The sequence below is a fragment of the Cibotium barometz genome, chromosome 22 (assembly GCF_041138505.1).
Source record: "Cibotium barometz isolate CiBa-2024 chromosome 22, ASM4113850v1, whole genome shotgun sequence".
NCBI lineage: Eukaryota > Viridiplantae > Streptophyta > Polypodiopsida > Cyatheales > Cibotiaceae > Cibotium > Cibotium barometz.
In genome coordinates this window covers 11,620,441-11,636,261 of record NC_141067.1, presented here as the reverse complement: position 1 = coordinate 11,636,261, position 15,821 = coordinate 11,620,441, and the positions used below count along the sequence as shown (strand labels likewise).

Sequence of the window (15,821 nt, the reverse complement as noted above, 5' to 3'; positions counted from 1 at the left end):
AGGCAATCATGGCTTTATACAGGACAGTTGTGGGGCAGGTACGTACTACCCAGGGTATATCTGAGATGGTTCACTCCACTATTGGGGTGAAACAGGGCTGCCCCCTTTCCCCCACCTTATTTGGGATGTATGTGGATGAGGTTTCGGACTATGTAGAGCGGGAGGGTGACAGAGGAGCACAGCTAGCAGGGACATGGATTCCACTGTTATTGTATGCTGATGATATTGTGCTGATCTCAGATTCTCCAGAGGGGATGCAGCGTCATTTGGATGCATTGCACATGTTTGCAGAGGACAGTGGATTGTCTGTTAACCTTGGTAAAACCAAGGTGATGGTGTTTAACACCACAGCACAGTGGGTTAGGAGGTCAATGCCCACCTTTACATATGGTCAGGAGACAGTGGAGTATACAGATGCATATACTTACCTTGGTGTGGTTTTTAGTGGCCCACTATTTTCCTTGAGGAGAGCAGCGGAGACCAGATTGACCAGAGCTTATGCAGCATTGGGGAGACTAGAGAGGATGTGTTCGCAGGTTCAGTTTCAGGAACCTCGAACAAAGTTCTGGCTCTTTGACACTTTGGTCACTTCAGCCATGCTGTATGGAGTGGAGATATGGGGACCCTCAGTGGATCACCACAGCCGAGCTCGTAGCACTTATGGATGGAGACGTATGGAGAGGTCCTTGGTTTCTATGATTTCCCGGATGATTAGGGCCAAGGCCTCCGTACCACATGATATTATCTGTGCAAAGATGGCTGCCCCCCCATTGGTAGTAGAGGCACTCACTCGATCAGTCTCCTTTATACATAGCACTTGGGCTCTCCCTAGAGACAGATATGCTCGCTTAGCCCTGGAGTCTTCACGACAGTTGGCATCACAGGGAGACGGATCATGTTGGTATGCAAAGATGACAGCTTGGTTCCAACTGCATGGCTTTAGTATGGACAGGCTACCTCCATTTCAGTACTCCCTGGGTGGATGCACAGATGACAGCTTGGTTCCAACTGCATGGCTTTAGTATGGACAGGCTACCTCCATTTCAGTACTCCCTGGATGCACCCTCCCTCTCTCTCACACGGGCAGAGATTACCAGACTTATCAGGCAGGACTTGACTCAGCTCGACACTAGGAGGACATGGATACAGCCGACACACGAGCTTGGTACGAAGATGGCTTTCTATAGAGATCATCTTCTCCAGCTCACGGAGGATGGGTTTGTGATTAGACCCAGCTACATGGATACTCATCTTTCTCATGGGGTACGGTGTGCTATTGGTCAGATGCGCACATCCTCACACCAGCTAGAGATTGAGACTGGCAGATTCAGAGGAGTACCAGCTGAGGCCAGGATTTGTCAGCTGTGCCAGATGGAGCCAGAGACAGAGTTACATTACATATGTCACTGTCCAGTATATTATGAGATACGAGGCCGTTTTCACTGCCTGTTCAGAGAGGGCTTTGGACCACTTTCTAGAGTCATGAGATACCAGGATCAGAGATGCCTCGGATTGTACTTGCTGGAGCTGCGTAGACATAGAGAGGGTCTCCTGAGAGGGAGGGGATCAGAGAGGGAGAGACACCTACAGAGGCAGATTACAGACTTCTTTCGACCACAGATTGAGCAGTCAGGTCAGCAGGCATTGCAGCTAGCCCCAGAGTACAGCCGCACCAGAGGTACACTGATTGATCGGGCTATAGAGCTGGGGCGGTCCAGGCGCCCCAAGATGAGAGGCCCATCTCGACACCAGCGGAGACTACAACAGAGGATCAGGACCATACTAGCACGGCATGGGAGACGTCCAGTCAGAGTACTCACCATGGAGGACATTGAGGATATCCGCCATCGACCGATGAGAGACATCTTTGGATAGTGATGTGTATGATGCTTACCTTTGTTGCTGGAGTTTTCTTCCCAGATGTTATCCATTAGGAGCTCCTGGTACCGTACTTTTCCTCATAGTTGTTTCAGTTTGAGTTAGTTGTTTAGTTGTTTTTAGCTTTCCTTACACAGACATTGTATCAGATCCACCAATTGTTGTAACCTTTTTGGTCTCATAGGTCATTTTGGCCTTTTGAAGATGTTAATATATCATTTCATTTATCATTTCTCTCTCTCTCTCTCTCTCTCTCTCTCTCTCTCTCTCTCTCTCTCTATATATATATATATATATATATATATATATATATATATATATGCACGCACACGTGCTGTGTGTCAATATCTTGAATAATTATATGTACTTATTATTACAGAGACATTGTACCTCGGACAGGAGCACCATCCATGATCTCATATTTGGCAAGGGTTTCACTTTGGTGAAATGTGTTAGCCCCCGAACCAGTCGATTCTCGCCGCCTGATCTCAAGTTCCATATGTTTGATTTTTATGCGCACGAGTAAAAAGTAAATCTTGCCAATAATTACATCCTTCAAATGGTACCTATTAAGAGGAAACATCCTCTACTCTTATTAGATTGATTGAAGTCCTCGAACTGGCTAAAATCATGTGAACCATATTTATGTAAGAAGTAATCACAACATATATAATCCGGAATAATTGATGTAAAATACATAAAAATTTATGTAATCTGAAATCGTGGATATACACAATAATCAATATAAAAAATCACAATATTTAATATAACTCAAAAAAAAAGGAAGCAAACAAATTATTACTTGCTCTTGCTGAACTCGAATTCAATGTGTAAGCAATCCTCAATACCAACCTCCATCTGCAACATTGTATAGAATGCCTTTAAAAATTTTCACTCAAGATCTTAAAGATACAACAATAAATATGGCATTTTCACAAGAAACTTGGGTAACCCACGCCCCCAGCAGTGGGGTCCATCCAAGTCCAAGCTGCCCATTAAGGATGGACGATTGAATTCGGTCGCCCATTCTCTGCCAGCTTGCACATGGGCAGGAAACATTGTGTATTCTGCCTGAGTTAAGATATGAAAGATCAGTTTTTTAGAAACTGCCTTACTTTGATACTGTTATTTATCTCTGGAACTGGCGATGGATTTCGCACCTAAACAAACAATTTTATAGTAAGGCCAGCTATTGTTGATACAACTGATGTTCTATTTAAGTAAGACTTAATCCAGATCAAAACAAAGTTTATTGCAATGTACCCAGAAATCCTTGTATACTATTATGGATAGGCCAAAACCTCGTGAGATTGTCAACTTCAAAACATACCTGTAGCACAATAAGTAATAGAAATGAGAACTAATACAATAAAATCATCTTGAAAGATTTAACTGCAGGCAAAGCCCAACTAACCAAAGCAACTTAGCCAACAGTAGAAAAACAGAAGGCCAGCAATTTTAGCACAACCTACACTTTGTTGCTTGGCAGACAACACAAAGGGAGATAACATACGGAAGTGCAACTGACACAGCCCTCGAAGAGATGAGGGGGAGGTGAAGATGGGCTGGAGAAGACACTTCCTTCTTCCCGCGAGATTGACAATCCACCAGCCCTATGACCAGGGGTCACAATGCTTCGAAGGCCATTCAGCTGGTCTTGCATGCAACATTCCAACCCTGAGCTGGAGTGAGGTACAGGGATGACCATGCAGCGGTCCCTCACACTAGCACGGTTGGATCAGGGGTGACATGCTGCCTCACTCAGGATCATCCTATCGAGAAGGACATTACCGGAATTCATCTAGGCACACTGGGTTCAAAACTTTCTGTATCCTTACAAGCTGCACACTACTTGCCAAAGTGTCAACTCCATCATGCACCACGTAGACTATATGGTGGTATCTCAAGAATGCAGTTATAATATTGATAGTGCTCAATACTCATATGGGTTGCATGCATAAAGCCAACCATCATTTTTGTATTCACATATATATACACAAACCAGTGTCTGAGTTACTTTCATTTTTCCAAAGGTGAAGAGTAGATAGCTATCGTGAGAAGTTTGTACATGCACCTGGGAGTGTGAACACCTGGCAGCCCAGATATCAATCGGTAATGCCATGGGGGATCCAAGTGACACCTCTCCAGGGATGTGCGTCTAAACTTACAATCCAGAATCCAACTGATTTTTGTCAAATGATAATAGCCCCTTCTGCCAGACTGGCAAATACACAAGGCAGCCCCAAAACTCTTAAGATTCATGTCCAAAGCCTCATAAAAGGCTGTTGTGTTTGTAAACTCACTTTCCATGAGTTATAACCCTAACCTGATAGGCAAACGGAGACCAGGGCCACTTGAGTCCACTGCTCTGCCAAGAAACTAGCGTTCAAAGCCTTTGAGTAGGTGCAAGTGGACAGCCCTGGGAAACTAATCTGGGCATCTCAAAGCTCTCAACTTTTCCTCCTTGGATGAGGACAACTATGAGCCGACTGTGAGCCATACTGTAGAGGAAGGATACTCCTCTAACAAGCCAAACCGCCTGAGAGTGCCTTCGAATAGACCCTGATCCACTCTCATCATAAGCCTTTCACACTAGGATGGTCAAGGGCTGTTTGCTCTCTTTGCCCCATTCCACTGCTTTCCAGAAATAAAAGTCATTATCTAACATACTCTTGCTTTGCATGAATCCAGTCTAAATCTCATCAATCGAAACCTGTAGCCTGTAATAAGGCAGGGCCATAGCCTTGGCCATGACTAATGCTCAAGCCATGGTAATCCTCACACCAATTCAAGGGTCTCCAGGCTGTTTCGCATTCCCTCATTGCATTGCTTCCAGCCTCCATCTGCTGCACTCAGCACCTCCTGTTTCTCTGCCTATGCGACTGACTGGCATAAATCACCTATGCTCTACAAAGCATTAGCAAGTGTCTGTCCAAGGTTGAAGCCCAGGTCTCTACAATTCTCCAAGCTACTGCCCCATCCAAGTAAAGGTAGTCAAAATTTTGGATTATGCTAGTGTCACCCCCTTAGTCTGCTTAACAATTTTGTGCTAATAACCTTATGCTGTTAAATAGCGGCTTGTAGCTTTCCTCCTCTACCTAATTCCCTTGACTAAGTACAAAAACATACTGAAGACATGCCCACACTTTGCAACTGCAAAGATAAGAGACATTTCAATGTTCTGTAAGCTGTAAAGACTACTTCATTCATTAGCAAAAATAGGAAGTGATCCAAAACAAAGCAAGTTGAAGAACTTACCTCAACACAACATTGAGACCAACATATGATTCATATTGCATTTCAACATTGGGGAACTCGAATGAATAATTTTTAATGCTGAAGACCTCTCCAGGGATATCAAGCTCCTTTACTGCACAGGAAAACCCTTCTTATAAACAAAAGAAGCAACTCTCTCTTTCTCTCTCTCTCTCTCTCTCTCTCTCTCTCTCTCTCTCTCATGCAATAATAGCTCCACGAGTTGCTATTCTAGGAGGGAGAAGCCAAAAGCAGCTGGGCTCCCCCTTTCCAATTGTTTTTGGAGTGGAACACTCTAGGGTTTGAGGACAGGTGTCAGTTTGGCATGCACAACAGCTGTCAAGAGCTGATCGACTCCTTCCAGGGCTGATTTATAGCTGATTGCTTGCCAGAGAAGCATCGCCAATCTAGGGCTCTACATGTGCGAGTAACAGGCTTGCAAGTGGGCAACTCACCGAAAGAGGACGGTGAGACTCTATGCAGACAGATGGGCCTCTCTAACACCCCTTTTGTAGATGCTTGGCGAGCCGGGAAGAACTTGATGAGGGAGAGGCTTCTCCTCCTCAAGTTCAAAGATACGGAGTCCCGTTTGGCTTTCTTGAAGAAGAGGGCAAGCCTCCGAACCACCAAAATATACCTTGGAGATGACCTCACCCCCTTACAGGTGGAACATAGGAAAGCCGGGATGGTTCAGGTTATGGAAGCCCGCAAGGTAGGAAAATGGACCGTTTATTGTGATGACCGGGTCATCATCACAGATAAACGCCCCACATGACGGTGCGGGGTCTATGAGACCCACAGATGCACTGAGGATGGGAGTATGGAATTGCAATGGAGCTCTATGGTCAGACATAAGAGGCTTCACAGAGACTTACCCAAATAGGGATATTATCTTCTACACAAAAACACATCAAAGCCCTAAGAGAGGGCTACCCAAAGTGGAGGGTTACACATGGGAGTCAGCTTTCAGAGGACAAACACGCACCAATGGGGGGGTGCATGGCTCGGGAGGAGTGGCATGCTTGTTTCGCCCTCATTTGAGAGGCATGCTCACAATGGTATACACGATGAGGTGGCTCGCTTTATGTGGATGCGATTAGCCAGGCCTGGCTTGAGAGTGACGCATATTGCAGTATGCTACTTCCCACCAGAGAAATCAGAATATGCATGCAAATTGACAGAGAAAGGGGAGACTCCATATGCGTCATTATTTGCAGACATTGCAAAGTTCTCCCAACAAGGAGAGGCCCTCCTATTAGGAGACTTTAATGCATCAAAAAAAGAGGGAACAAGCGCAAACATATGACTTCCAGGGAGATGCCATTATGTTGTCAGAAATTGACTAGGCTAAGATGGGCCTCCAGAGGGCCAACCAAGGAACTACCAACACCATTGTCCTCATCCCAAAAGCAAGAGACCCCACGCACACAAGTAACTACAGGACTATCATGATTGGTCACACACTGGCCAAAATCTATGGGTCAATACTAGAGGACATGATGAGCTCTATGGCAGAGAGGATGGGAAACAGAGCATCAGGCCAAGCAAGCTTACAGAGAAATTTCTCCACGCTGGTTTATATCTTCACTTTACGAGCTATCATAGAGGAGGTGAGGTCCTCAAAGAGACGTGTGTATTGCTACTTTGTGGATTTCCACAAAGCCTTTGTCTCCGTCCCTCGATCCCATCTCATAGGACGCTTGTAGGAGCTCCAGTTCTCACATGAGATGATATGGGGTGTGATGGCACTATACGAGGCAGTACTCGGCCAAGTACGTGCAACCAGTGGAACCTCGGGAGAGATATATATATTGAATCCAGGAACATGCCCGAATTCACCTTTTAGGAACGTGCATGTTATATACTCATGGTAGTCAACCCACAAGACTATATAACTATCAACTCCATTATGCATAGTATGGACTAGATACTACGACCTTGGGAGATATATGTAGCACTATTGGGGTTAAGCAGGGCTGCCCGCTCTCACCTACACTCTTTGGCCTATACATTGATGAGATCGCAGTATCTGTGGATAGTTTCGGAGGTAGAGGTTCACCATTGGCTCAAACAGTAGTGCCCATATTGCTATATGCTGACGACATTGTCTTGATCTCAAATTCAGCCGAGGGTTTACAGAAACACTTAAATGCATTGGACAGATTTTGCAAGGAGAGAGACCCTACGGTCAATTTGGGCAAAACTAAGGTTATGGTCTTCAACACATCTTGCCACTGACCGACTTGCGATGGGGCATGCCTCCCTAGCCCGTATGGAGAGACAGTGTTTCCAGGCACATTTCCAAGAACCTTGCACTAAGTGCTGGCTCTTTGTTGATACTCTAGTACTACTAGTGGCTATGTATGGTGTAGGCTTTTGGGGGCGAAGCCTAGGGAAGGATCACTGGAGGAGCATAGAGAGGCTACAAGTGACGATGTTGTCATGCATGATCAGGAGTTAGCCATCTGCCACATGACATTCTACATGCAGAGTTTGGGGTGGCCCCACTGGTTACAGATGCCCTTTTCAAACTGTCACCTATATTGAGCATATATACACGCTTGACAGAGATTGCCTCCCACGACTAGCACTAGAGTCCTCTATGCAATTATATTGCGAGAGGGAAAGGGAGCGATTGAGACTAGCTGGACTGCCCTCCTCCTCAGCGACACGGCCACCACCATTACCAACACATGCATGGTACTCTGACGTAGTGAGTGGTTTCATGCATATGGCATACAAATGGACCGTCTCCCCCCGTTTCAGTATAGCCTGGAGTCCCCCTACCTTGATCTCTCACGACAGGAGATCAACCGGATCATCCGGTTAGATCTACTCGGGCTACACATACACCAGACATGGGTGTCTCCGTCAGAGATTGGTAAGAAGTGTGAGTTCTAGAGAGATCACTTCTTGAGACTCTCCGAGGATGGATTCTTTGAGATCCCGGGATACATATAGATACACATGTCACATGCTATGCGTATCACAATCGGCCAGCTCAGAGTAGCCTCCACCGCCTCAGAGTAGAGACTGGCAGAGCTGAGCATATCCCACACGAGGACAGGACATGCATAATATGTATCACAGGAGCAGTAGAGGATGAGGCCCATTATATGTTCAGTTGCTGGCTTACTATGAGATACGGGGGAGATTCCACTGGCTCTTCCGAGAGGGATTCGGACCACTCACACTAGTGATAACAATCTGAGGATCAGAGGTGCTTGAGCATGTACCTGATGGAGGTCAGACGACACAGGGATGTAGTGTTGAGGCAGCATGTTGAGAGACAGCCCCGGCTCCGACAAAACACCTCACAAAGAGCCATCACAAATTTCTTTGTGGTACACATCCACATCGGAGTCCACTGCCCACAACAGTTCCTCTACTACGACATCAGAGCCCACCACCTGTACCCATGCTCCAGCTCCATGCCCCAGAGGAGTTCTTAGCAAGAGAGCTCGATCCATTCTGCGAGCTAGACGTCCCCGACCTAGAGCATCAGGACCCTCCACCACACAGAGACAGATTCGTGAGGTTCTCCGCCGACATGACACGCTCCCATCACAAAGGCCTGACATTCACTCCACCATCAGATTGGTTCTGGCCGAGGCGGGTATCGTCATTGGCTGATCACAGCATATCTCACTCTACACAAGACCATCTGTTGATCACATGTACTGTCCGATGTTTTCATTTTACTTTTTCTTTCAGTCTTCCATGGCCCAATATATCCATGGTACCATTGTATTACTTCTGGTCTCATAGGCCCTTGGGGTCTTCCTTAGACGTTAATATAACTCTATCTCTCGGCCATACTCGTCAACCCCATGCTTGACATTTTGGAGAGTGGTATACCATCTACTCGGAGCTGATGTTGCTCCCATGTTTTTATGTTTTTAGTATTCCATGACGAATTTCCATGGACAATTTTGTATCACTCCAGTGAGATAGCTATATTTATGTTTTCATTCTGTTTTATTTTCCATTCCATGATGAGATATGCCATGGACATTATTGTACCACTTTGGTCTCATAGGCCCATTGGGTCTTTAGTAGACGCTTAATATCTCTCTCTCTCTGGCTTGGCGTGACTGCGATGGCGTGATCCTTGAGTCGGAGGATCTTCACTGCTGCCGCTCTCTCAACCCGTTGAAATCATGAAAGGGTAGACCAATAGAGCGCAGGAGCTGCCGCCCGTTGCAGAGCCAAGCGTCACCGCAGCCGCCGTTTAGAGCCAGCGCCGCCATCCCATTGCCGTTCCCTGTTGCCCGCCGCGAACTTTTCCACCTTCCTCCCGCTACTTCAGGCCCGAACTAGTGGAGAGGGTCCACTACCGTGGGCGGCGCGAGTGCAGAGGGTCCGCCCATTTTTGGCGGCATCGCTCCTAGTAAGCTGTCTCAGCCACGCCGGTCAGTTTGCCACTTCTGGTGACTGCGTTAGGTCGAGTACTTCATTAGCAGCTATGCATGTGTCTGCACGAGCCATTTGAAGCCTAAGGGGTTGCTGCTTAGAAGTCTAGTCATCTCTCAAGGCAGAGGTGTACGCCTGTTGTCTCGAGACCCTGCAATCTGCTGGTCAGCCTGCGGGTCTTTCTGTCGCCTCCATACAACACATTTGTGACTTTGCAGGGAGCATAAAGGAGAGAAAAGAGGAAGATCAGTACACGTTTTACAAAGAATTTCCGCCTGCTGCTGCAACAACATAGCATTGCCAGTTCCAGTTCTCACCCTTGCTCAGGCCCCCAAGGCAGCAACTAGTAGGGGAAAACATGTCTCAACCCCTAGGGGGGGAACAGGATGGTGAGACGACCTTTCACACCCCCACAAAGGCACCAAATGCCTATCGCAGAAGACTGAAGGAAGGAATCATGTCCCCTGGCTCACAAAGGATTACGAAGATGGCCCGACGAGACTAGGCCCTTTATGAGGAGCTACAGCTTCACATAAGGACAGAGATGAACACCATGCGATAGGAGCTTGAAAAGGAATGGACCGAGCAGATGCATGCCCAAAGGAAAGTGATATACGAAACGCTGAAGGAAGAGATATATGTCCAATTGAAGGGAGAAATGCAAGCCCAAGTATGGGTTGAGATGGAATTAGCCCAAGCCTTGATGCACACAGAAATGAAAAAAGAGATGCAGAAATGGAAGGATGACATGCTTCGAGAGATTGGCACAACAGCTGCATCGTATGAAGGCACTTTGAAGACATGTATGGCTGACCGCGAAAAAGACATCACAGAAATGCAAAACACTTTGGAATCATGTAAGGCAAAAGTGGCTGCAGGTGAGAAGGAAATGCAAAAGTGGCTGCAGGTGAGAAGGAAATGCATTCATGGGCTGGCCATAAAAGAAACAAATTGAGGAAGTCAACCCATGGATTGAAGTAGTAAAAAAACAGAAGGATACACCAGTCAATAAAGTAGAGGTGATGAATGCTACATTGGAAGAGGAAGCCAAGAGACAGGCACGTGCCTTACATGTACGTGTAGTTGGGTGGGAAGATAAGGGAAATCCCCAAGAGGATGCAAAAGCTCTTGCAACAAAAATTGGAGCCACTGATGTACCCATTACCGGAGCATGGCGAGTAGGCAGAGATGAAACCAGGGCGAAGATATTGATCATCAGGTTTGGTGACTTGGAGAAGAAGAAGGCCTTCCTCTCCAAAAGGATGGCCCTTAAGGGGGAAAAGATTTATTTGGATGAGGACCTTACACCGGCACCGATAGCACACCGGCAGGAACACATGCCACGTGTGCTTGAGGCAAGGAAAGAGGGGGAATGGGCGGTATACAAAGATGGCCGAGTCATCATTACGGAGAGGAGGCCCGCTTGACGGTGCGCGGCCTATGAGACCTTGCGATTCACGGTGTGGAATTGCAACGGGGCCCTTAGAACAGATGCAGGATACTTTGAGGCTACTTTCAGACACAGTGATATTGCTATGTATACGGAGACCCATCAGTGTACAAACAAGAGGCTTCCTGACGTCCGGGGTTATAGATGGGAATCAGTTTTCCGCCCTCAACCACGCACAGTGGGAGGTACCAGAGGATCTGGAGGAGTGGCAATACTTTACAGGGAGGAGCTTCGTGACAAAATACATGTGGTACATAGAGATGCAGATGCGAGGTACATGTGGGTCCGAATATGCAGAGAGGGGCTCCGCGAGCTATATGTGGCGGTATGCTACTTTCCCCCAGCCCACTCCAGGTTTGCACCATCAGGAGAGTCGCCCTATATACCACTATATGATGATATCATGAGGTTTGCCAGCATGGGAGACATATTACTATTGGGAGACTTTAATGCACGTACAGGCACAGAGCAAACAGAGTTGTATGATACTCAAGAGGCTATGTACGGGGAGATCACGGCAGAGGATGTAGGGTTGCAGAGATCAGCACAGGATGAGGGGGAGATTACAGATTATGGCAGGCATTTTCTCACACTCGGGAGTGCACAAGGGTTGGTCATATACAATGGCTTATCGAGATGGCAAGGAGCAGATGCTCTCACACACTGGAACTCTAAAGGGGGAGCGAGCACAATGGACTACTTGATGGGATCTCCTTCATTGATACCTGATGTGCGGGGTTTCACGATTTCCAGTAGGCCCATTGGCATAGCAGCCGATCATGCATACCTGAGTTTCACACTAGTAGGTAGATCCCCGAGATGGCAAGGAGCAGATGCTCTCACACACTGGAACTCTAAAGGGGGAGCGAGCACAATGGACTACTTGATGGGATCTCCTTCATTGATACCTCATGTGCGGGGTTTCACGATTTCCAGTAGGCCCATTGGCATAGCAGCCGATCATGCATACCTGAGTTTCACACTAGAAGGTAGATCCCCGAGAGATGGGCCAACCACTCCTACCTAGGTACCCGAGATATCAGTTTACACGTGAGACAGTTGGGGTTTATCGAGATGCAGTATCTGATGGCTTGTTCGCTTTAGACCCGCATAGCCCTCTCGACGAGATCACAAGAGGATTGGCAGGTGTACTACATGCATCCGCCTCATATGTGTTTCCCTGCACTATTATCCCTTCCACCCACCCCCGCAGCACTGCCCCACAGAACAGTTGGTATGATGATGAGTGTCGTGAGACACGAGCACAACTACAGCGTGAGATTGCCATTGGGTCTCACGCGCATAGACAGGCTAGGATGATCTTTCGGCGCCTTGTGCGGAGGAAGAAACGAGCCTATCTGACTAAGCTAGAGGAGGAGATCTACCAACTCTTCCTGGGGAAGGACAGCAAGAGGGCATGGAAGATGTTTCAGGAGAGACAACCTAGTACTCCGATTACTGCACCTGAGGCATGGCATACTTGTGCTAGAGAGCTATATGATGCACCAGGACAGCCCCCCACCCCCCCTCCACTAGGAGTTAGACCGGCTAGCAGCACCTTTTTTACTATGCGGATGGTGCTAGATGCGATAGACAGGTTACAGAATGGAAAGGCACATGATCATGATGTAGTTGGAGAGCACTTCTCATATGCACGAGACACTTTGGCTCCGCTCATCGTACATGTGTTTAATCGTGCCATTTGTGAGGGTTTCCCGACAAGCTGGACAGAGCATATCATTGTACCACTCTTTAAGAGTGGGGACCCCATGGTTCCATGCAACTACAGGACGATCATGATTGGTCATTACTTGGCCAAATTATATGGCTCTATATTGGAGTCGGAGCTGAGCCGATGGACAAAGAGGCATGGTCATCGAGCACATGGACAGGCTGGCTTTAGGAGAGGATTTACCACCTTGGATCACATTGCCCGCTATCGCCCACCCTCTTTGGACTGTACATTGATGCGGTCTCTGATTATGTAGACAGATTGGGAGGCCCAGGGGCATGCTTGGCAGGGGTGTTGATACCCATCTTGTTATATGCTGATGATATTGTTCTAATCTCAGACTCTCCGGAGGGATTACAGAGGATGCATTACAGGCTTTCTGTGCGAATAAAGATCTGACAGTGAACCTTGGGAAAACCAAGGTTATGGTGTTTAACACCACACAAGCATGGGTGACGAGATCAGAGAGCTGAGGGGAGCCGATAGAGTACATCGGGAGTTACTTTCACAGGACCGCGTTTCTCCCTGAAGGAGGCAACAGCAGCTAGATTAGCTCGAGGGCATGCAACACTTGAGAGGCAATGTGCACACATACACTTTCAGGAGCCACGCACCAAATTGTGGCTATTTAATACGCTTGTCACACCGACCCTCCTGTACAGAGCTCCAATTTGGGGACCTAGTATACATCACAGATCTCAGAGAGGGACAGATGAGGGATGGAGGCAAATGGAGAGACCACTGATTATGATGATTGCCCGCATGATTCGGAGCAAATCGTCAGTACACCATGAGATTGTTCTGGCTGACCTGGATGCCCCACCAATAGTAACCGAGGACCTATTCCAGGCAGTTACCTTTTTACAGCGGCTATGGGAGCTCCCTCAGCAGAGGTACTCCCGATTGGCATTGACCTCATCCATACAGTTGGCAGAGGATGGAGATACTCATTGTTGGTACGCTCAGATGAGATCATGGTTTGACCTACATGGTTTGCGGATAGATATGTGCATCAGATCTTGGATGACCGCATTTGTTAGCTATGCTACTAGGAGGTAGAGACAGAGGAACACTACATTTGCCGATGTACAGTCTATTATGAGATCCGAGGGAGATATCACTGCCTCTTCCGAGAGGGTTTTGGGCCGTTACGCAGGGTCATGGAGTTTGAGGATCACAGATGCCTAGGATTGTTTCTACTTGAGCTCAGGAGACACAGAGAGACTCTCTTGGCAGACAGGAGGCCGAGCCATGATGTACCTAGATAGAGGACCCTGACAGATTTCTTTGACACTAGCACCAGCAACCCAGCCCACACACCTCCCGATACGTCCTTCGCACGGATCCCCAGAGCAGAGAGGATATGCAGACTATGCCAGGAGGAGGTTGAGAGTGAGGAACATTATGTATGCAGATGCAGAGCATATAGTGTCATTAGAGAGAGATACACCACCATCTTCAGTGGACATCCCTCACTCCGCCAGATCATGGAGTCCGCAAACCAGCGCAGATTTGGCCAGTTCTTGCTAGAGAGACAGCGCCACAGAGAGACACTGCTACGGACTCATACCACAGCGAGAGGTGGGCGACAGCTCCAGCTCACTGATTTCTTCCAGAGATCTATCCCAGTGCCTACCCTGACACAGGAGGGGGTTACACTTCAGCGCGTTGCGAACCTCTGAGCCAGACGGAGACCGAGAGCACCAGGCTACCAGACTCCCAGACTACATCAGAGGGAGATCACAGAGATACGGGCTCGACATCAGCACTATATCCAGGGGCAGCTAGCTCACTTACACTCACACCCGGAGATCATGCTCCGAGGTGTTTTTGCCTCGCCATCGCCTATGTATCACATATTACACCCCCATTATGGTACTGATTGGAGCTAGACAGATCTGCATTGCATTCTTGTATACCCTGCGCATATAGGTTGCATACTGAGCCTCTAGCAGTAGTGTTCCATCCATCACACCCCCCCACTAGCTTAGTACTTTCATAGTTTATTTCGTGTTTATTTTGTCCTTTTTTTTTTGGACATCCAGAAGACATTGACAGTCGTACATTGATTTGTCTCATAGGTCGAGTTCGGCCTCTAGTAGACGTTAATACTTCTTTCTTTCTCTCTCTGCTGCTGCCTCCGGATACTCCCTACTAATGTATTGTAGGGCTAGATACTTACCTTCAGTTCTTTCTTTTCTTGACAATGTATCAGATGCCACATGGTTGTAACTTTGGTCTCATAGGTCACTTTGGCCTTTTGAAGACGTTAATATAACATTTCATTTCATTTCTCTCTCTCTCTCTCTCTCTCTCTCTCTCTCTCTCTCTCTCTCGCTTGCTTGCTCGCGTGCGGGATCCTTTGGTCTCATAGGGCCATTGGGTCTTTAGTAGACGATTAATATATCTTCCTTTTGTTTTTTTCTCTCTCCAAATCCTTTAGAGACACAAGAGTGCTCCTCCACAGGCAGTGGATGCAGAGAGTCTATATACAAGTGTGGTTGATCCCTTAGGCCAGATAGAGGGCTTGTATCTCAGATGTTGAGTACTCTTTCTTTTATCTGTACAGTTTTTCTAACTACATGTTTCAGCTGGCTACATGGATTCACTGTACTTGTCATACACATGGATGTTTTAATTTTTCTAGCTAGACTGTTTTCTCTCTATTCCATGATATAGTTACTTCATAAATGTACTGTAGCACTTTTGGTCTCATAGACCCTTGTCCCGGATCATGGAGTACCCAGATCAAAGGTGCCTTGGACTCTTCCTACTGGAGCTCAGCCGACACAGAGAGTCACTAATTAGAGATCCTCGCCCCCAATAGTCCTCTCAATATACAAGTGTGGCTGATCCCTTAGGCCACTCTTTCTTTTAGCTGCACAGTTTTTCTAACTACATGTTTCAGCTGGCTACATGGATTCATTGTACTTGTCATACAAATGGATGTTTCAATTTTTCTAGCTAGACTGTTTTCTCTCTATTCCATGATATAGTTACTTCATAAATGTACTGTAGCACTTTTGGTCTCGTAGACCCTTGTCCCCGGATCATGGAGTACCCAGATCAAAGGTGCCTTGGGCTCTTACTACT

General features: G+C 47.1%; 1 protein-coding gene across 1 annotated transcript in view; it reads right to left on the bottom strand.

Annotated features, from left to right (window-relative positions):
* LOC147626275 (vacuolar protein sorting-associated protein 26B-like) overlaps positions 1–15,821 on the bottom strand; it is a 121,330-nt gene that overhangs the window by 7,595 nt on the left and 97,914 nt on the right. The window contains exons 6-10 of the mRNA XM_086816413.1: positions 5,137–5,248; positions 3,142–3,208; positions 2,994–3,038; positions 2,681–2,736; positions 2,269–2,444 (exon numbers count right to left, since the gene is read on the bottom strand). Coding sequence (XP_086672539.1) covers positions 2,269–2,444; positions 2,681–2,736; positions 2,994–3,038; positions 3,142–3,208; positions 5,137–5,248 — 456 coding nt within the window. The remainder of the gene's footprint in view (positions 1–2,268; positions 2,445–2,680; positions 2,737–2,993; positions 3,039–3,141; positions 3,209–5,136; positions 5,249–15,821) is intronic.